This window comes from Mizuhopecten yessoensis, unplaced genomic scaffold (genome assembly GCF_002113885.1).
Source record: "Mizuhopecten yessoensis strain PY_sf001 unplaced genomic scaffold, ASM211388v2 scaffold8335, whole genome shotgun sequence".
Taxonomy (NCBI): Eukaryota; Metazoa; Mollusca; class Bivalvia; order Pectinida; family Pectinidae; genus Mizuhopecten; species Mizuhopecten yessoensis.
In genome coordinates, this window is record NW_018407496.1 from 575,948 (window position 1) to 598,098 (window position 22,151).

Below are 22,151 nucleotides of genomic sequence, written 5' to 3' on the forward strand. Positions count from 1 at the left end.
ACAACACCACACACCTTGTCCAAACCAATGTACTACGCAACACCTGTGACCTTCATGTTAAGTGTGGTACACAACACCACACACCTTGTCCAAACCAATGTACTACGCAACACCTGTGACCTTCATGTTAAGTGTGGTACACAAAACCACACACCTTGTCCAAACCAATGTGCTACGTAACACCTATGACCTTCATGTTAAGTGTGGTAAACAACACCACACACCTTGTCCAAACCAATGTACTACGCAACACCTGTGACCTTCATGTTAAGGGTGGTACACAAAACCACACACCTTGTCCAAACAAATGTGCTACGTAACACCTGAGACCTTCATGTTAAGTGTGGTAAACAACACCACGCACCTTGTCCAAACCAATGTGCGACGTAACTCCTGTGACCTTCATGTTAAGTGTGGGACACAAAACCACACACCTTGTCCAAACCAATGTGCTACGTAACACATGTTACATTCATGTTAAGTGTGGTACACAAAACCACACACCTTGTCCAAACAAATGTGCTACGTAACACCTGTGACCTTCATGTTAAGTGTGGTAAACAACACCACGCACCTTGTCCAAACCAATGTGCTACGTAACACCTGTGACCTTCATGTTAAGTGTGGTTCACAACACCACACACCTTGTCCAAACCAATGTGCTACGTAACACATGTTACATTCATGTTAAGTGTGGTACACAACACCACACACCTTGTCCAAACCAACGTGCGACATAACACATGTGACCTTCATGTTAAGTGTGGTACACAACACCACGCACCTTGGTTTTGAATTGATGTAGTTCAGTGAAACAAATAGCTGTATATTATTTTAATTCAAAATATAGTTCCCCTGTTTGTGAATTTGCCATCCTGTTCTTTTCTGGAGAAACCAAATTATTTATGATTAAGTAGATATAATTATAATACAAACAAACATGGGGTAAATACAACATTTTTATTATATTCCAAAGATTACAAATGGTAGTTGATAAAATACAAAGATACAGTTATGATTTAGAGAACTACAACAGTCAACACCACGAACATGCAATGAGATAGTGAAACATGTTATTGGAGAAGAATTGATCGGTTTGTTACCACTTTGATAGTAATAACTGTTTAGATATAAGGCCTCAGCATCTGTACAATGGTCCATTTTGGATGGAAACAGTTATTTTTATTATGCAATAATGATGATTGAATTTCAACAAATTAAAAAGTATAAACCAGGTGCATATCCAGGATTTTTCAAAATGTGCACAAGTTTTAAATGATAGCAAAAAAATCTTGAACAGCGAGACAAACCTGCTTTGCAGATTTAAATTAAAAAAGAAAAATCACAACTGGGACCTGGGAAGGCCTTTGTAGCTACTTTGAGAATCTATATGACTGTACAGATGTAGTAATACTAAGATACTTGTTCGTCTAATACCCTACCTATTGTAAGCTTCATGAAGCGCCCTGAGAAAAAATTAATGAACAAAGGCCCCTAAAACACTACCAAACCAATCCTTCCTGCAAAGCATGTGGCGTTGATCTTTCAGCCTCTGTACCAGAGTTGGGGTGAATCCCCAGGTGAAGAAACTATACTTTTTTGAAAAAGATTAAATTTGGTAAAATTTCAAGTGCCAAAATTAGGTTACCAAACTTGACAGATTACAATTTCTGACTATTCAAAATACTGTGTAATTGGGTTTAAAAACATGTACTTAACAATCCTCTTACTTGCTTATGATCTAATTAGAGTCGGAGTAGGAATACAGATAAAAGGTCCCTTCCTTCCCCCACAATCCTCTACATTTAAAGGCTTGTGGAGATCGCAAGGTATTATATTGAATACAAACAGTATGTACAATTGATAATAGTGAAAACAATATTTTACAATAAAATGAGGTAATCCATGAGGATAAAGACGGTAAAAGGTACACTTTATCTATTGCGTTCGGTACAAACATCTACTATAACATCTTTTTAAAACTGATTGAGAATTCCTGGATTGACTGTTAGGAAATTTTAATCTGAATAAAACTTCCATATCAAATTATGAAGAAATTAATAAAAACATAGACGACAAGATATGTAGCGAAAAATAAATATTTTTCACTCCATGATAACATAGGTTTGGTCCAAAAGTACCGCTAGTATTATCAAGGAGTGAAGTTGTAGTATATCTGAATTTCATGAATGAAATGATTAAAGGATACAAATGACCCCTGATCGGGAAGATTAGACAAGAACCACTGGCACAACTATCTTACAGTTCCTATGCATCTATAGTCAAGATAGACTTGTGTTCAGCTTGGTTGTGTCTCTAACTTGACTCCCTACTATGCTAAATATTACAAATAAGTATGAACTTTTTCAGAAACACAGGATGATTCCACTTGAGAAAACAGTTTATGTTGTTATTACATAAATCATACTCGTCTGATTAAAGACGAATGTTCATTACAACAACATGTACTGGTACATTCACGTTTAGTCACTAGTAAAGCGGGATAGCTCTACACATATCGTTTAAAAACATTCTGACAGAAGTGATTTTAGATTTTAACTCATTACCCCGAAAGACTCCTAAGAAACAGTACTCTTGCAAAAGATACAAAGAGTGTCACAACATGTTGCTGTACTCTCCAAATATTTTCATCCATCTTGACCATAAAAGCAATAAGAAATGTGTAAATTTACTAAAGTGACAGGATCCCTTCCTGCAAATACAGGAACGTACAAATCAGCTCGGGTAGTCTCAAACACGACTCGTCTTGATCAGAAAAGAAACGTAACATAATTTGTCAGAAAATGATGATGTTGATGCACCTTTTTTCAAATATTTTCATTTATTCTTTCCTCACTTAAAAACATATTCAAATCGCACAATTTATGGTGGTCTGTTACTCGTCCTACCACAGCTGTTGTAGAGACAACAAGACAAAATGATCGCTGCTTATAAATAACAGCTTCTGCCTTATAGTAAATGATAGTGTAATAATATAGGACTATATAACATAATTAAACTTGATAGTAAACTTACACATGTTGGACCAACAGATAATTTTGCCAGTGGATTTACCAATCTATTACTGCAGACAAGTAAAGACAAATACTACACAATCACCAATATCAAGAATCAGATTCAGGTGATGATACGAAGGCCTTTATAATACAGGTAACATACATTTACTCTCTGTGCCTGTTAACCAGACACACAGGTGTTTTATATGAGTATTGGACCACAGATGTACAAATACATAGCTACCGCTGTAAAAGATTGTCTGCCCATGTGTAACACACGCCATACCTCTACTCGGGACACTCGAGTAGACGTACATAGCTATCGCAGTAAATTATCCCTGTGTTACACTACACCTCATTCAAACACACAAGGTACAGGGCATTATGACGGGGGAGTGCTCTCATCAAACAGGAGGCAAGCAGTGAAACCGCTGTAGAGAGTTAAGAAATAAATTACAAATAAAAATATCTGTTGTATGTATCAACACGAGGAACCGCTAGATGAGGACATACACACACCATGATCAGGGGTCATTTGTATCCATCTTTGGTAATACACTACAGCTGCTAAAAATTTGAGCAAGTTATATGTCTTTCTCAAATCACATATTTATCCAGGGCGAAAAATGCGAGTAAAACATTCCATACCGACATTCTGATACAGGTGCCCATGGCAACACTCGATGTTTGATCACATTCTGTCAATCATATGATAATTATGCACTGCTTGCTACCTGTTCGTAATGAGCTGTCACTTACCTGTGTATAGCACAGGTACTATACACAGGTACCTACTGACAGGAACTACAATCACCATGACATTGTATACAGTGTTACCATGGACAACACAATCGCAGCAGAAAAGATTTAATGTTTATAAGAGTTTGTGAGTTTTGATTCCACCAATATAAAATCTACATATCTACAGAAATGCATGGGGGATACCATGCAGATAAGTCCTCTGTTTTGGTACGACTACAGTACCCGACGTGTTTCTCAATAGTACCCACACAGGTCTCTAGTTGATTAATTGTACGAAATTTAACATGTGGGCAGATCATCATCATCTATCCTCTATCGACGGGTGGCAGCTTTGATGTTCTAAAACAAAAGAAATAAATTTAAATATAAACAATACTGACCTAGTATAAACAGATGATGTTGCAGAACATCAGCCTTTCAAAGAGATACTTAACATTTTTATCTCAAACAATTTTGCACCACCTAATCAGGATTTAGAAAAAGCATACCGGCTACTTTTCAAACTAAACGTTACAGAGCGATCATTTAAGATGCGTGGGATACGTGTCTAGAATAATATTAGAGGAATTTTTGTATCTCGGAGACTAAATATGCAATACTGTAAAAATGTCTAACATTGGGTTGACTTACAGCAAAATCTTTGTAAAGTGCATCTAGAGACCGTTTTCTTACAATGTGGAAGGTCATAATACCCAAAAATTGAAAGTTACGATGGAAATGTTTGCACTTATTTGACTTTTGACCTTGAGATTAAAGTCAGAGCAGCCTAATGACCATGCACTGTACATCCTTTGCGGGTGATGCAAATTCCTGTAGGACATCTTGAACTGTTTAAAAGTTACAACCCGGATAAGATGTTCCTGAAAACTTTGCACTTATTGACCTTTGAACTTGAGGTCAAGCATACAGTGGCATGATGAGTGATGACAGTGCACTACACATTGTCTGTAGGTGATGCAGGTATACTACAAGTTTTCAAGATATCTTGACTGGTTTTAACGTTACGGTTTTGACAAGAAATTACTAGTTAAACCCGAAAAACTGATACTAAAACAGTCTTCCTTCATTCAAACCTAGCACAAATGACCATAGCGGTTACTAGGACGTAAAATACAAACAAACCAAACCCTTAAACAGGTTTTTTTCTCTCAGTTTTACATGATTTGTTCATATTAAAACATTCCAAGCATAAATACCTTTGTGATACTGATGCCGGTCAAATTCTCCACAACCAGTGGCAGTTTCTCCATGATGTTCAGGACCTCGCCAGTCAGCTTAGCAGCACCAACATCTCCCTTACCGCTGGATACCATCGTCACCTTCTTGGCGTTGGTCAGTGGAGCGGCTATTTCAGCAGCAAGCTGTTGAGCAATTAAAAGAAAAATGTATTCAGCCATCTTGTCTTCTCATTGATACATCATTTCTGTTCTTCATCTGTATATCATCTCCCAACAATTATTCTGTGGATATGCTTCAAATGTCCCTTCTTGTAAATGAAAACTTACTAAAATGTACAGTAATAAATACATACATTCCTTAATTTATGTTTTAGTTCTTGGCAAGATCTGCAGAAAACAAATTGTGTTAATCATGAAAGAATGGTCTCAAATCATGTCACTAACAAGCAAATTTGTAGAATGTATATCCGCCGGTTGCAGGACATATTGTTGGTTAACATTATTGAGGTTAGGTTTAAACATGTGAGTATTGTGTTGTTGAGACATAATGTATAGCTTGAAACTTGAAGAAAAAAGAAGAAGATGTATACCTCATTGATAATCCGTATATATGCACAAATCACATCGGTTGGCAAACTTAGCACATAAGGAATTTGATTGAAACATCTTAACAATATCTACAGAAATTATCACACGAAAACCAAAGAGTGACCAAGATGGGTGGGAAGACAGAGGAACACAAATATTGTTATCAAGTTTGAAGGAATTTGGCTAATATTTGCTAGAGTTATTAAGCGGAAACTGCAGATAATGATGTTTTTCGTTCATCAAGGGGCCATAACTCTGCCAAATGGAGTCTGATTAAATTGGTTGTCAAACTTGGCCGAGCCCTTAATTCGTTGAAACCTGTTACTAAGTTTTAAAACAATCGGATAATATTTGCGAGAGTTAATGAACAGAAACGGCAGATAATGACGTTTTTCGTTATTGAAGGGGCCATAACTCTGCCAAATAAAGTCCGCTGAAAGTGGTCATCGTACTTGGCCGAGCACTTAATACATTTAACCCTGTGACCAAGTTTGAAGAAAATCAGTTAGCATTAATACAAGGGGCAATAACTCCGCCAAATGGGATCCGCTAAAAATCGGTTAATATTTGTTGTTGTTATTGCACAGAAACGAAGCGTGACAGACAGACAAACCCAAATTAATATCCCTCGTTTCGGTGAAAGCGGGGGATAATAATAACTTACCTTGGGCATGGTCTCGAGGATCATGTCAATCATGGCAGAGTCGGCGTAGTCCTTCCAGGCATCGGCCTTCTTGGCCATCTGTTCTGCTTCAGCCTTGGCACGGGCCTCAATAGCAAAGGCTTCAGCGTCTCCCTTCACCTGTGAAAGCACACAGGTAATTCTGTATAATGTCTAACATTATTCTTCTGGTTGAAAACAAGGCTTTCTAGGGTGTTATGCATAATTAATTTTTTCTTACTGTAGCTTATTTTCACAATGTCTTTAAAAAACACAGGAAGCAGGTGTACAGACATCAATTTTTCATGTGAATCTTCCATTTTCTTTAGATTAAAATGAATTACTAACATCCTTCATAGGAACTTACCCTGATTGATTCAGCTTCAGCTTCAGCTTCAAGGGTGATCTTGATCCTGGAATGGAATCAATAAAATCTTAGAAATTACGTATTGAAGGTTTCATTGATTATAACAGATTTTCCTGTTTATGAATATCTCTCTTGTTCATAAACAAGAAGTAATCAAAGTTCAAACAAGCTAAAGTATAGAAAAGAAACAACCACAGGTTTGCTTGCTTAAACTCTAAAAGGGCCAGTGTCAATTGATGATGGGATGCTATCACAACTAAGTCTTAAGGGGCCAGTGTCCACTGATGATCGGATGCTATCACAACTTAAGTCTTAAGGGGCCAGTGTCCACTGATGATGGAACGATATCACAGCTAAAGTCTTAAGGGGCCAGTGTCTACTGATGATGGGATGTTATCACAGCAGTCTTAAGGGGCCAGTGTCCATTGATGATGGGATGTTATCACAGCTCAAGTCTTAAGGGGCCAGTGTCCATTGATGATGGGATGTTATCAAAGCTCAAGTCTTAAGGGGCCAGTGTACTTTGATGATGGGATGTTATCAAAGCTCAAGTCTTAAGGGGCCATNACGTATTGAAGGTTTCATTGATTATAACAGATTTTCCTGTTTATGAGTATCTCTCTTAAAACAAGAAGTAACCAAAGTTCAAACAAGCTTAAGTATAGAAAAGAAACAACCACAGGTTTGCTTGCTTAAACTCTACAAGGGCCAGTGTCAATTGATGATGGGATGATATCACCACTTAAGTCTTAAGGGGCCAGTGTCCACTGATGATGGGACGATATCACAGCTTAAGTCTTAAGGGGCCAGTGTCTACTGATGATTGGATGTTATCACAGCTCAAGTCTTAAGGGGCCAGTGTCCTTTGATGATGGGATGTTATCACAGCTAAAGCCTTAAGGGGCCAGTGTCCTTTGATGATGGGATGTTATCACAGCTCAAGTCTTAAGGGGCCAGTGTCTACTGATGATAGGATGTTATCACAGCTAAAGTCTTAAGGGGCCAGTGTCCTTTGATGATGGGATGTTATATCACAGCTAAAGTCTTAAGGGGCCAGTGTCCTCTGATGATGGGATGTTATCACAGCTCAAGTCTAAGGGGCCAGTGTCTACTGATGATGGGACTTTACAATAGCTATGGTCATATCAAGAAGGGGCTTTAGAACAAGTAAGGCAGAGCATTCTTACATGACATATCATACACCTACAAAAGAATAAAGCTAAGAAATTCAAAGGTTTTACCAAGGGTTCTTCAGATCAATTTGTTCCATTTAATGTTTCCTCTGTATACAATATCGAATAATTTATTTATTTTGCTGGGAGTTCACAAAATTTCTGATATTAGTTGAAATGTTTTAATGGAACTTACCTGTCAGCTTCAGCGATTTTCTCCAGTCTGTACCTCTCGGCCTCGGCAGGCTTTCGTACCTGTGCCTCGAGTTCACGTTCACGGCGCATGATTTCCTGTTCCTGCAGTTGAATCTGCTGGGTCCTCTCCACAACCTTGACCTGCATCTGTTCATTCTTGATTCTCTGCTTTGTTTTTGCAGCCTGGACAATCAAAACAAAGTTTGTCACTTGACCTAATTCTGACATCAACTGACATTATATATTTAATGATATACCCATCCTGTATCATAAGTGATTTGTGAAACAAACAATTAAAGACCATTAATTTTCACCTGTACATCCTTAAACAGCTCATTAACCTATAAATTCTACACCACATATTTACTGTAATTCCTAACTCCGTTAACCTGTAAATTTTACACCATATATGTTCTGTAATCCTAACTCCGTTAACCGATAAATTCTACACCATATATTTACTGTAATTCCTAACTCTATTAACCTATAAATTCTATACCACATATTTACTGTAATTCCTAACTCTATTAACCTATAAATTCTACACCATATATTTACTGGTAATTCCTAACTCCATTAACCTATAAATTCTACACCATATATTTACTGCAATTCCTAACTCTATTAACCTATAAATTCTACATCATTAATTAACTGTAATTCCTAACTCTATTAACCTACAAATTCAACACTATATATTTACTGTTATTCCTAACACAATTAACCTATAAATTCTACACCATATATTTACTGTTATTCTAACTCTATTAACCTATACATTCTACATCATTTATTTACTGTAATTCCTTACTCTATTAATTCACCTGTATATTTAATGTAATTCCTTTTAATAATACTCTATTAACCTATGAATTCCCTATTTACCTGTAATTCGTAGGCCAGGTCAGACTGAGCCTTAGTGGTCTGAATCTCCATGTTGTATGCGGCCTGCTTCAGCTCAAAGTCACGCTGAGCCTTAGCAATCTCAATGTCGTTAAGATACCTGGAGGCCATTCTACGTTCCTCAGCCATAGCTTCCTGTAAAAAGTAACAGATAAACACATAATGAGAATTCAGCAAAGTAACAGAACATGCTTCCGAAAATTCATAGTTTGTCTAGGACTTTTGCATAATACTTATTGTCAGGGTATGAACTTCTAAAGTAACAGAATTGTCAAAGAGTTCTTTGTTATATCTATTTTCAGATTATTTGCTTCTAAACCAGATTTTCATGTTTGATGTTATTTAGAAAGTTTGGATTTACATCATTGACAAATTGGAGAATATCACAAATCATGTTCAAACTGATGATGAAAACACAATATCATTTTAAAAGTACTATGGAACCAACATGACCTGTACATGTATTGTACTGTTTACGGTTTGAATTATTACTGGCACAGAACATTTAATGCTTTAAATTACACCAAGAAGCAACATATACAGGCAGAGAATCTGTACAAATATATAGAGGTATTTAAGCTGTGACAATGGATTCTACATATTACAACACCCAACAGCTTACAGGGTAATATGTAACATGTACATATTTATTATCCCTCAGGTTTCATTGCAAATAATTTTTTGGAACATTTTAAGTCCTTTTTGTCAAAAAAGGACCTTGATTAATTTCAGATTAATTGAAAAAGTTGGTTTGTTATTCCAATTTGATTCTTTATTGTATATTAATTGTAAGACCAATATTACTGAAATATTCAATCAGGATTCTTCAAATGCTATCTGGTAGGTTTATGTTACTTGTTACTGAAACATAGTGACAAGAACCTTTCACTTCTTGTCAAGTAAAAAAATCCCTAATTCCATACAGGATTATAACCCAGAGATCCAGCATTTGAACCATACCGGATCTCAACTCTCAATGTTTATAAAAGTAAATGATCAATATTGCAGTGCATGACAATCTGCAACAATATCTAGGCTGTTAGTTAAGCATGACAAGTTACAAGTAGATTTTCTGATACAGATCAACCGATCATGATGTATTGCATAATAGTTGCAGAAGGTTGTACCAGTCAAAGCATCGCACATCATCAAGTCTCAAGATCTTGCTGAGATGTCAGCACAACAAACACTGGAGTAGCATGGATATGTCAACACAGCTAGACATACTTGTAGTTATAGGATATGTCAACACAGCTAGACATACTTGTAGTTAGGATATGTCAACACAACTAGACATACTTGTAGTTAGGATACGTCCCCACAACTAGACATACTTGTAGTTAGGATACGTCAACATAGCTAGACATACTTGTAGTTAGGATACGTCACCACAACTAGACATACTTGTCGTTAGGATACGTCAACACAGCTAGACATAGTTGTAGTCAGGATATGTCATCACAGCTAGACAAACTTGTAGTTAGGATATGTCAACACAGCTAGACATAATTGTAGTTAGGATATGTCAACACAGCTAGGCATACTTGTAGTTAGGATACGTCACCACAACTAGACATACTTGTCGTTAGGATACGTCAACACAGCTAGACATAGTTGTAGTCAGGATATGTCATCACAGCTAGAGATACTTGTAGTTAGGATATGTCAACACAACTAGACATACTTGTAGTTAGGATACGTCAACATAGCTAGACATACTTGTAGTTAGGATACGTAAACACAGCTAGACATACTTGTAGTTATAGGATATTTCAACACAGCTAGACATACTTGGAGTTAGGATACGTCAACACAGCTAGACTTACTTGTAGTCAGGATACGTCAACACAGCTAGACATGCTTGTAGTCAGGATATGTCATCACAGCTAGACATACTTGTAGTTAGGATATATAGTTGCAGAAGGTTGTACCAGTCAAAGCATCGCACATCATCAAGTCTCAAGATCTTGCTGAGATGTCAGCACAACAAACACTGGAGTAGCATGGATATGTCAACACAGCTAGACATACTTGAAGTTAGGATACGTCAACATAGCTAGACATACTTGTAGTTAGGATACGTCCCCACAACTAGACATACTTGTAGTTAGGATATTTCAACACAGCTAGACATTCTTGTAGTTAGGATATTTCAACACAGCTAGACATTCTTGTAGTTAGGATATTTCAACACAGCTAGACATTCTTGTAGTTAGGATATTTCAACACAGCTAGACATTCTTGTAGTTAGGATATTTCAACACAGCTAGACATACTTGTAGTAAGGATATTTCAACACAGCTAGACATCCTTGTAGTAAGGATATTTCAACACAGCTAGACATACTTGGAGTTAGGATACGTCAACACAGCTAGACATAGTTGTAGTCAGGATATGTCATCACAGCTTGACATACTTGTAGTTAGGATATGTCAACACAACTAGACATACTTGTAGTTAGGATACGTCCCCACAACTAGACATACTTGTAGTTAGGATACGTCACCACAGCTAGACATACTTGTAGTTAGGATACGTAAACACAGCTAGACATACTTGTAGTTAGGGTACGTCAACACAGCTAGACATACTTGGAGTCAGGATACGTCAACACAGCTAGACATACTTGTAGTTAGGGTACGTCAACACAGCTAGACATACTTGGAGTCAGGATACGTCAACACAGCTAGACATACTTGTAGTCAGGATATGTCATCACAGCTAGACATACTTGTAGTTAGGATATGTCAACACAGCTAGACATACTTGTAGTCAGGATACATCAACACAATTAGACATACTTGTAGTTTTAGGATATGTCAAAACAGCTAGACATACTTGTAGTTAAGATACGTCAACACAACTAGACATACTTGTAGTTAGGATAGGTCAACACAGCTAGACATACTTGTAGTCAGGATACGTCAACACAGCTAGACATACTTGTAGTTAGGATACATCAACACAGCTAGACAAACTTGCAGTCAGGACACATCAACACAGCTAGACAAACTTGCAGTCAGGATACATCAACACAGCTAGACAAACTTGTAGTCAGGATATGTCAATACAGCTAGACAACCTTGTAGTTAGGGTACATCACCACAACTAGACATACTTGTAGTTAGGATACGTCAACACAACTAGACATGCTTGTAGTTAGGATACGTCAACACATCAAGACATACTTGTAGTTTTAGGATATGTCAAAACAGCTAGACATACTTGTTTGTAGTCAGGATACATCAACACAGCTAGACATACTTGTAGTCAGGATACGTCAACACAGCTAGACATACTTGTAGTTAGGATATGTCAACACAGCTAGACATACTTGTAGTTAAGATACATCAACACAGCTAGACAAACTTGTAGTTAGGATACGTCAACACAGCTAGACATACTTGTAGTTTTAGGATATGTCAACACAGCTAGACATACTTGTAGTTAAGATACATCAACACAGCTAGACAAACTTGTAGTTAGGATACGTCAACACAGCTAGACATACTTGTAGTCAGGATACGTCAACACAGCTAGACATACTTGTAGTTTTAGGATATGTCAACACAGCTAGACATACTTGTAGTTAAGATACATCAACACAGCTAGACAAACTTGTAGTTAGGATATGTCAACACAGCTAGACATACTTGTAGTTAGGATATGTCAACACAGCTAGACATACTTGTAGTTAGGATACGTCAACACAGCTAGACATACTTGTAGTTAGGATACGTCACCACAACTAGACATACTTGTAGTTAGGATATGTCAACACAGCTAGACATACTTGTAGTTAGGATACGTCAACACAGCTAGACATACTTGTAGTTAGGATACGTCACCACAACTAGACATACTTGTAGTCAGGATAAGTGTATATCACCACAACTAGACATACTTGTAGTTAGGATACATCAACACAGCTAGACATACTTGTAGTTAGGATACGTCACCACAACTAGACATACTTGTAGTCAGGATATGTCAACACAGCTAGACATACTTGTAGTTAGGATACGTCAACACAGCTAGACATACTTGTAGTTAGGATACGTCACCACAACTAGACATACTTGTAGTTAGGATACGTCACCACAACTAGACATACTTGTAGTCAGGATAAGTGTTTATCACCACAACTAGACATGTGTTACCAGGGCACATTAAGTAGGTGCGTTGTTGTTGTTGTTAGACCTTGTAATGTTAAAGAGAAAAGAGAATGCATACACAGAGGCATCGCAGTACATATAGGATAGCACATAGCGAATATAACCTACGCTTCAGTTCAACACTTGTCATAGACTGGTAACTACAGTCAAACAAAACAGATTCAAGGCTGTAAGGGCAAAAGACTTTTTGTCACAATCTACATTTTATCACTCTACCCCATAATCATTGAGATAAGTATTACTGTATAATACTATACTCTGGGATGTAAATTTAACTGCAGTTACAACTGTATGTTTGAAACACTTGATCTAGCCTTATTCCTCAACAGTCTCTAGATTTGCTACAAATAATATATATTCTATATACAACTTATATAATTTGATAGAGTGCAATATCAATTTATGGAAAATATATCTGTAAAGCACTATAAATCAACAGAGACAATATTTGTGTATATAAAGGTATAACAAAAATATTCAAACCAGTGCACAGTAAAACAGTACTTAGAGAAATGCCCCCAGGTGACCTTGAGCGTTTTTTTGGGAGTCAGTTAGGCACGAGACTGTGACCTGAGTGGCCTTGTTTAAGCATATATAATTTGCACTATTTTGAGAAACCTTGACAGAATACCAGCGATTCCATACAATAGCTCATTCCCATGGTCTAGTTTAGATGTAATGTAAGGAGCATGCACAGTGACTTGCAGACATCTTTAGTCAGAATCTGTCTGATTCAACCAACATTTCAGACTTGCGAGTAACCTGATTTAGTAACAGCTATCACTAGCTTTTCTTTATGTAGTCTTCCATAGTCAAGAAGTCATTTACATCCCTATCAATACTCGGTAGAAATTTTGTTCCAAAATAAAGAAATTGGGCCAACGTCCAAAGTACTTGATCAACATAATTGACATAAGATCGTCTATCATCTGTTTTACTGGCATGAGAATTCTCTTTTAAATCTAAAAGCACATGCAAGCTTAATAGACAAGAGGCCCATGGGCCTTAACGGTCACCTGAGTTCTGATATATTTATACGGAGAGTTGATTTTTGTTTTTAAAACATGAACAGAAATATTATTCAAAGAGACAAAAAACAATAAAACCACCTTATTCAATATCTAGCATGCAGATTTAAGACTGAAAAGTATTTGAAACTAGCACCTCTGATCCTAAACAAGGAAAATGAAGAAATTTTAGCACACTGACTCCTTTGGGCCCCGCCCTATAGCCTTTGGGGGTAGAGCTGGCTCAAAATTATCGAAGTATCAAACTGTCAACTCATGGTTATAATTCCAATCAAATTATCAATATGTAATATCCAAAGTATCATTTGCTAATAAAAACCATAATAAATGTTGTGCATACCATCAAACTGCTATCCAATACTGATAATGCTAACCCAAATTGAATTACTTCCAATGGAAATTAAACAAATGTTGGTCCAAAATGTGATTTCCAGATATAAACTAGTAAAGTTTACCCCCTCCCCATAGGGAAACGTGAGACCCCAGGGTCATGAAATTCGCTCTTTTGGTAAAGTACCTTAATTAAGACCCTTCCATCTATGAAGAGTATTTGATTCTACCATATCTCTGAAATTTTATTCTATTTGACCCTTTTTGGCCCCGTCCCTCAGGCCTGGGGACCATATAAATCCCAATTGTTGTTGACTTTTGGCCATGGAAGGTTTTGCAAAATTTCATTGAAATTGGTTCAGGGGTTTTGGAGAAGAAGTTGAAAATGTAAATTGTTTACGGACGCACGACGGGCGACGACGGACAAAAGACGATTACAATAGGTTACTTGAGACTTTGTCTCAGGTGACCTAATAACTACACGAAAGAAGTATAAAGTACAAACAAGTTACAACAATGGGCACAACAGAACAACTAAACCGGTTGATGTCCTTTGAGCAAACTCCTCGCATACAAAGCTGTGTATTTGAAGACTTTTAACCAAAATTCTAAGAAAATCAACCAAATATATCCCTTATATATGTTAAATGTGGCGAACATGAGACCTTCCCTCATACATTGTTTCAATAAAGACAAAAAGGAAATATGAAACATGATGCAACGAACACTGCAAATTGTACAACTTCGGTACAATGAACTGTCTGGGCCTATGGATTATGAGCTTACATCTCTTCATCCTTACTTTGAAGAAGTCTTGGATTTAACCCCACCTCTCCTTCCCACCTATACTATTTCTTTAATTGGAACCCATCTGTTCATTACTAGAGGACACATATTTCAGTTTTACATTAACAGATTTTCTTGGTTCATGGATGTTCCATACCAAATTATGTCAAAACCTGTAATAGGTGTTCTGGACTAACAGTCTTTACATGATGAACAATTTAACAACAGATGATCACGGCATATGCTAACTCAGCTAAAGACTTAACACCAGTGATCTAAAGCTTGTGAAATATTGTTACTGAGTAAAAAAACTCAGCTAAAGACTTAACACCAGTGATCTAAAGCTTGTGAAATATTGTTACTGAGTAAAAAAACTCAGCTAAAGACTTAACACCAGTGATCTAAAGCTTGTGAAATATTGTTATATCATTACTGAGTAAGAGCCCAAAAAGGAATGCAAAGATAGAATAATTAGAAATAATGTCTACTAGTAATCAATCTAAAACATCTCCTGAATGTAAAAATAACCAACTTAGCTATTGCATGTAAAATACATCCTAAAGACTTCCTGACCCACCTTAACCACTGATCCTCTAGCCTAACAACAGCATTGCCATCCCATAACATTGATAGTGTGACTGGTGAACTGGATTTTGTAACATGTCCCAAACTGTAGCAATTCACCAAACCTATTGCATACATAGCAAGGATAAAATTTAGTTTATTATCTCTCTGTGTCAAGTCTGCAGATAGGAACATTGAAAACACACATGCAGAGTCTTAAACACAAACGTGCAGAGATCAGACTTAAATGATATCTGACAAGTGTTGAACTGACTATCGGTAAAACTCTATTAAACCAAGTGGCCAGCCTGAGTTCCTGTTTTTATCCATCACCTTGATCCCGGCATCTCTTTGCGCTTCAGCTTCACCAATACGAGCATCACGCTTTACTTGAGCTGTCCTTGCCATGCCTAAAGACTTCAAGTAACCCTAAGGACAAAAATTTCCTTATTTTATGGCAATTATCAGACATCTTTTATACAGGATTTCCCCAGTGTAAATCCTCTCATCTTTCATTCTGCAGGCTCTCCCTCGCTGTAATAAAAAAATACCTAGTTATCAGTCACCTTAATTCCAGCATCTCGTTGTGCTTCTGCCTCTCCAATCCTGGCATCACGCTTTACCTCCGACGTTCGCTTCATACCCAGTGACTTAAGGTAGCCCTAAAACAAAACACATGGCATGCCAGAATACATATATCAGGTATAAATAATTAAACGCCATTGATTACTGATCAGGACAACTTGTGTAAGTCAGGTTTTATTGTATGAATTACTTAAAAGTCACCTCATAACAGCTAAAACAAGGACAAAGGCCAGAAAACATGAGACGAAGTTGTCTTAATAACTGCCAAGAAACATGGTGATCATCAGTGTATAGGTAGTCTATACAATGTAGGTGAGACGCGTACTTACCTCATACTGCTTCAGGAATATACAATTTTCTCATTTACTTTTGTGTTACTCTAATTTTATTTTTGACATTGTGTGGGAATAAATATCACGTTTAAGAATTTTTTTGAAATTATTCCACAAAATCAATCTAATTCTACAAAGGACTCATCATTTAAGAAATTGATATGATGTTATATATCAGTTATCACAATTTAAACCTTTAACTAGGACTTCAAATATGATCCATTTTCATGTAGGATATACAAACTTTAGCATGAATTTTTGATGTCATATTTTTTTTATCTGTGAATAATACAAAAACATACTAATATGGTCATGACAATGAAATCACATATGCAAACATCTTGTAAATCACTAATGATAACAGGGCTTTATAATGTTCATATTCTTAAAGGAAAGGTTTCTGCTGTAGGACATATTTAATTATTATTTTTTCATATTATTCCTGACAAGTGATTGGCCAGAAGTGAAGCACGCGTCCACCGATAAGAAACCAATATTGACTTGGAGCGCATGATTTTTGTTGAAGGACTGGGTGTTACTAAAAATAGAATTATGATGTGCATAAAAACGAACGCATCGTCCCGCTTCCGTAGCTTTTTGCTGTGTTTTTATTTCATATAGCTAACATCACTGTTTTGAAAATAATAAAACAATTGTAGCCTTTGACTTCGATTGATACCTGGATTTATCGACCTGAGAATCGTCCTCTGTCAATATATCTTTTCCTCGGGTCGATAAATCCAGGTATCGACCGAAGTCAAAGGCTATAATTGTATAATATTACTTTTTATAATGACACAAACAAATATTACTTTTTGAGACCAGAAATATTTAAATATTCCATGAACAAGTCCAATTCTTAAAATTTGCGAAAATGAAAATACAAATGTATAGGCAAAGAGTTATTGAAATACAAACGTATAGGCAAAGAGTTATTGAAATAATTAATTTCATTGTTCAACAGCTAGACCTGTAGCTGCTGAAGTGAAAGTTTATCCTCTTATTCCATGTTCATATTAAATATTTATGGGTTCTGAATGGCTCTATGGTCTGTGATTTGCCCATGATTATAATTATCACTGTACAAGAGAAGTTCTACACAAATTGATTATTCGCATCTCAATCTGACACCATCATTTATGAACATTAAGTTTTTTATACATCTGTACAAATGAATTAAAATTCTATTTTATTTTTTAAGGGTACCGAAGAGTCTTTATAAAATTTACAGAATTGCACAAGCAGTTGAACTACCAACCACCAACCTGCCCAACATTGAACACTGATCCAAATACATACATCCGTAATGGCTTCGACTGTTGTATTAAACAATGAGTTGTTGCAAGAAATAAGACTGCTAGTGTCCGTTGATAAATTATAATCTATCACCAATGAACATGCTGGATTAAATGTTTTCAGTTGATCAGATGAGAAATATTTGACCAAGTTTTCAAGTACTTTATTTCTAAAATGCCAGAAAATATTGATCGTTTTTGTCCGACACTTTTTAATTCCTAAAATGTGAATTTTTAGTTTTCATTACATTCATCTTTCACACATCACTTAACTAAAATAAGCTAATTGGGAATAGCAAGCGTACATAACCTTTGACCTCTGTAATACTGACCTCATCGTCACGGATGTCCTTCAGTGTGTAACTGACCACACAGATTCCCATGTTGACTAAGTCAGATGAGGCGACCTCGAACACAGCTTTGGAGAACTTCTTACGATCCTTGTATATTTCCTGCGTAACAATCAAATTAAAATGTAAGGATTTTGATTACTACACCAAAACCTAAACTACTGCTTAAGGGAAATGTCAATTTACTTATCCGGTGCTGCCATTTCCGGGCTCACAGCTAGTATTCTACCATTCTAGCACTGCCAAACAACGTACTCATTTACACCCGAGTAGACTGGAACAAGCAGAGTAAAGAATCTTGCTCAAAGATACAACACAGTGCCATGCCGTGACTCGAACCCGCAACCCTCGGTCACAAGCCTACGTCCTACCACTAGACTACCGTGCCTCCTAAAGTTACTTCAGGGGAAATCCAGGGAGCTGAGGCAAATTAGCCTTTTCATAATTTTCTGGTCAACAACAGTATATTGCAGAGGGTGTTTCTATGTAAAATAAAAATAAAATTTTCACTTTCATTTTTAATGGGCCAATAGCCAGCCCCATTCAGGTAACTAACTACTACAGTTTTCTAGTAATCCCCGTCACTTGTAGTATTTCACCAAGTTAATTTTACAGAAATTGTCTGATGCAGATCAACCACAGACGATGTGAGTACCTCTACTGTCATGTTGCCCATGATAGCTCTCTGGTGACCTTCCAGCGTTTCCTGGGCCACCTTGCGGATCTCGTGTTCTGGCTTTCCCAGGAAAAGTTCACATGCTGATTCCAACATGTCTTTACTGGAGCCTTGAATCTTTACCTACAAAGTTACATATACCAAATATATAAATGTTGCATCTCTTAAAAATTATGGATATACAAGCAAACAGTTTTATTTAGGTTAAATACATTTATTCCAGAATTCTAAGCTATTTTTTCCCCAAAATTTACAACAAAAGGTGTTGCTTTTGAAAAATGTTTTGTTATTATAACATTCATGTGGTTCGATTTTTTTTTCTATGAATGAATTCACAAATTTATAAATTTTCATCTATATAGTGTTTACAAGTCCAACACATTGAATTGTACAAGGTGTCAGAATACACAGTGTTTTTTGTTGATCTAATGTTTTTGTCCAATACAATTGTTTCATTACTGATCATGAGAAAACACAAACAAATATGGCTACATTTTATGCTAATGATTCCATATGACAAATCAATGTTACAGTGCGGTTTACAGATATGCATGCTGTACAGAGAATCGGTGTGGGTATAGAAACATCACTAGTTATGTATTGGCAGGGGAGTCTCGTAGAACATGCAAGATATACTCAGGTGTCTTCGTTGTTAGATGACATCACCAGTATGGAAATTATAATTGACCATCATCGTATTATGTTAGCTGGCGCTGTATGACCAAAAATAGGGAATACCAACACAAGGCATCTATGGTAATAAAAATACCCTCTATATTTACATACAAATATGCTAAGAATCTAAAAATTCTGTTGTGTTTATTTGTTTAACAATCTATCATTGTGTGTACCTTTGATGACAGCAATTAATTCTAAGATCTGATCAATACCAAATTTGACCATATTGCATTTTGTCAAATGAAATGGCAGAGATTTTTTGTGATGCTGAGTTTTGAAGTTTAACCTATATAGAAAATCATCAATCTTCAGCATTCTTCCTGATCTGTTGTATAAACACTCATATATAGGCTAAGGCGGTATGCGCTGGGCATGTGAAAACATTCAACTTTTCAAGAAATTTATTGAATTCTGCTTAATTTGACCCCTGAGTATTCTGTCATATCTGACGTACAGCTCAAATCCCATTTCTCATTATAATTAAGGAACCAAAAAAACCCTGTGTATTCTGACACCTTGTATAATCCAATGTGTTGGACTCCTCAGAGCACCAGATCAGGCAGGGGTTAGCATATATCTGATTATAGTTAGTCTTAACAGGTTAGTATCTAAGTCTTAGCACAGGATATTGGATATAAATCAAACATTCCATTTTGTACCGGATTCAGTGGTGTTGGTGCTCATCATTTTTCATTTTTATTTTTAGTCTTAACACAAGATAACTGACCACACGTTTTATAAAACAATGAACATGAACTATAACGGCGGTTTTGTTTTGTGATGTTTTTAATATTTGATGAATCAAATATGTAAACGACACCTTGCTGTACTGTAAACAAATTGGTCCTATACAAGCTAGCAGCCATGATGTAATGTAACATGCCACAGACAGAAGTCCATTACAACGTATAGAACCAAACAGATCAATAGAAACGGGCCAGCACACAAACAGAAAGAGTGGGAACACTCAGAAATAAAGACATGCAATAAGTTATTGAACAATCTGTTTATATCAAGTTCCTGATGCTTTATCAGGATAACTAAGGACACAACAAGCACTGTATAACCACCTTTTCCCCTAATAACCTTTGTTTATGCAGTCATAGCTGTTTATCTGGTTCAGACAGTGTTACAACCCCACAACTTTACAGATTGCGCAGCTATCATGTACTAGGCCAGAGGCAGGCTGTTTCCATGGAAATTGCTCCACCAGACAGGGTGTACATGTAAACCAAGCTAGCAGTGGGTCAGTGTACAACCTTATCTGATCAGGCACTAATAACTGGACTCTTGTTGGATTCAAATATTTATCTTCATATATGGATTTTACTAAACCTTTTAAAATTAGCTGCATCCCTTTATAGATCTGTTCTACTCACACAACATCCTGGACATATATATATATATATATCACACAAGTTATTACAACATGTATTACAAAATTAATCTCTGAGACAACTAAGAACTCCACTTAACTACCAGTACATAATATATACACACTGAAACACAGGCACATTACCCTACTGCAGGCATATAACTTCCTACACACATCTACTACCACTTCTAGGGGGGGGGGGTGTAAATAAAGAACTTCTTACACACATCTACCATCACTTCTAGGGGGGTAAATAAAGAACTCCCTACACACATCTACTAGGGGGGTAAATAAAGAACTCCCTACACACATCTACTATCACTTCTAGGGGGGTAAATAAAGAACTTCCTACACACATCTACCATCACTTCTAGGGGGGTAAATAAAGAACTTCCTACACACATCTACCATCACTTCTAGGGGGGTAAATAAAGAACTTCCTACACACATCTACTATCACTTCTAGGGGGGTAAATAAAGAACTTCCTACACACATCTACTATCACTTCTAGGGGGGTACATAAAGAACTTCTTACACACATCTACCATCATTTCTAGCGGGGGTAAATAAAGAACTTCCTACACACATCTACCATCACTTCTAGGGGGGGGTAAATAAAGAACTTCTTACACACATCTACTATCACTTCTAGGGGGTAAATGAAGAACTCCCTACACACATCTACCATCTATTCTAGGGGGGTAAATAAAAAACTTCCTACACACATCTACCATCACTTCTAGGGGGGTAAATAAAGAACTTCCTACACACATCTACCATCACTTCTAGGGGGGGGTAAATAAAGAACTTCTTACACACATCTACTATCACTTCTAGGGGGGTACATAAAGAACTCCCTACACGTATCTACGATCACTTCTAAGGGGGTAAATAAAGAACTTCCTACACATATCTACTATCACTTCTAGGGGGGTAAATAAAGAACTTCCTACACACATCTACCATCACTTCTAGGGGGGTAAATAAAGAACTTCCTACACACATCTACCATCACTTCTAGGGGGGTAAATAAAGAACTTCCTACACACATCTACTATCACTTCTAGGGGGGTAAATAAAGAACTTCCTACACACATCTACCATCACTTCTAGGGGGGTAAATAAAGAACTTC

The 22,151-nt window shown here is 36.6% G+C and overlaps 1 protein-coding gene across 3 annotated transcripts in view; it reads right to left on the bottom strand.

Moving 5' to 3' along the window:
* Positions 1–943: 943 nt before the first annotated feature.
* Positions 944–22,151, bottom strand: part of LOC110455635 (flotillin-1-like) — a 31,121-nt gene continuing 9,913 nt past the window's right edge. For 2 of the 3 annotated variants that reach the window (XM_021505879.1, XM_021505881.1), the window contains exons 4-12: positions 18,944–19,087; positions 18,271–18,390; positions 16,060–16,155; positions 8,826–8,978; positions 7,942–8,123; positions 6,574–6,619; positions 6,210–6,347; positions 4,976–5,140; positions 944–4,118 (exon numbers count right to left, since the gene is read on the bottom strand). In XM_021505879.1, the coding sequence (XP_021361554.1) occupies positions 4,092–4,118; positions 4,976–5,140; positions 6,210–6,347; positions 6,574–6,619; positions 7,942–8,123; positions 8,826–8,978; positions 16,060–16,155; positions 18,271–18,390; positions 18,944–19,087 (1,071 nt within the window). In that variant the 3' untranslated portion in view covers positions 944–4,091. Of the gene's footprint in view, positions 4,119–4,975; positions 5,141–6,209; positions 6,348–6,573; positions 6,620–7,941; positions 8,124–8,825; positions 8,979–16,059; positions 16,156–16,292; positions 16,389–18,270; positions 18,391–18,943; positions 19,088–22,151 lie in introns of all 3 variants that reach the window. The other variant, XM_021505880.1, reaches the window with a different exon arrangement.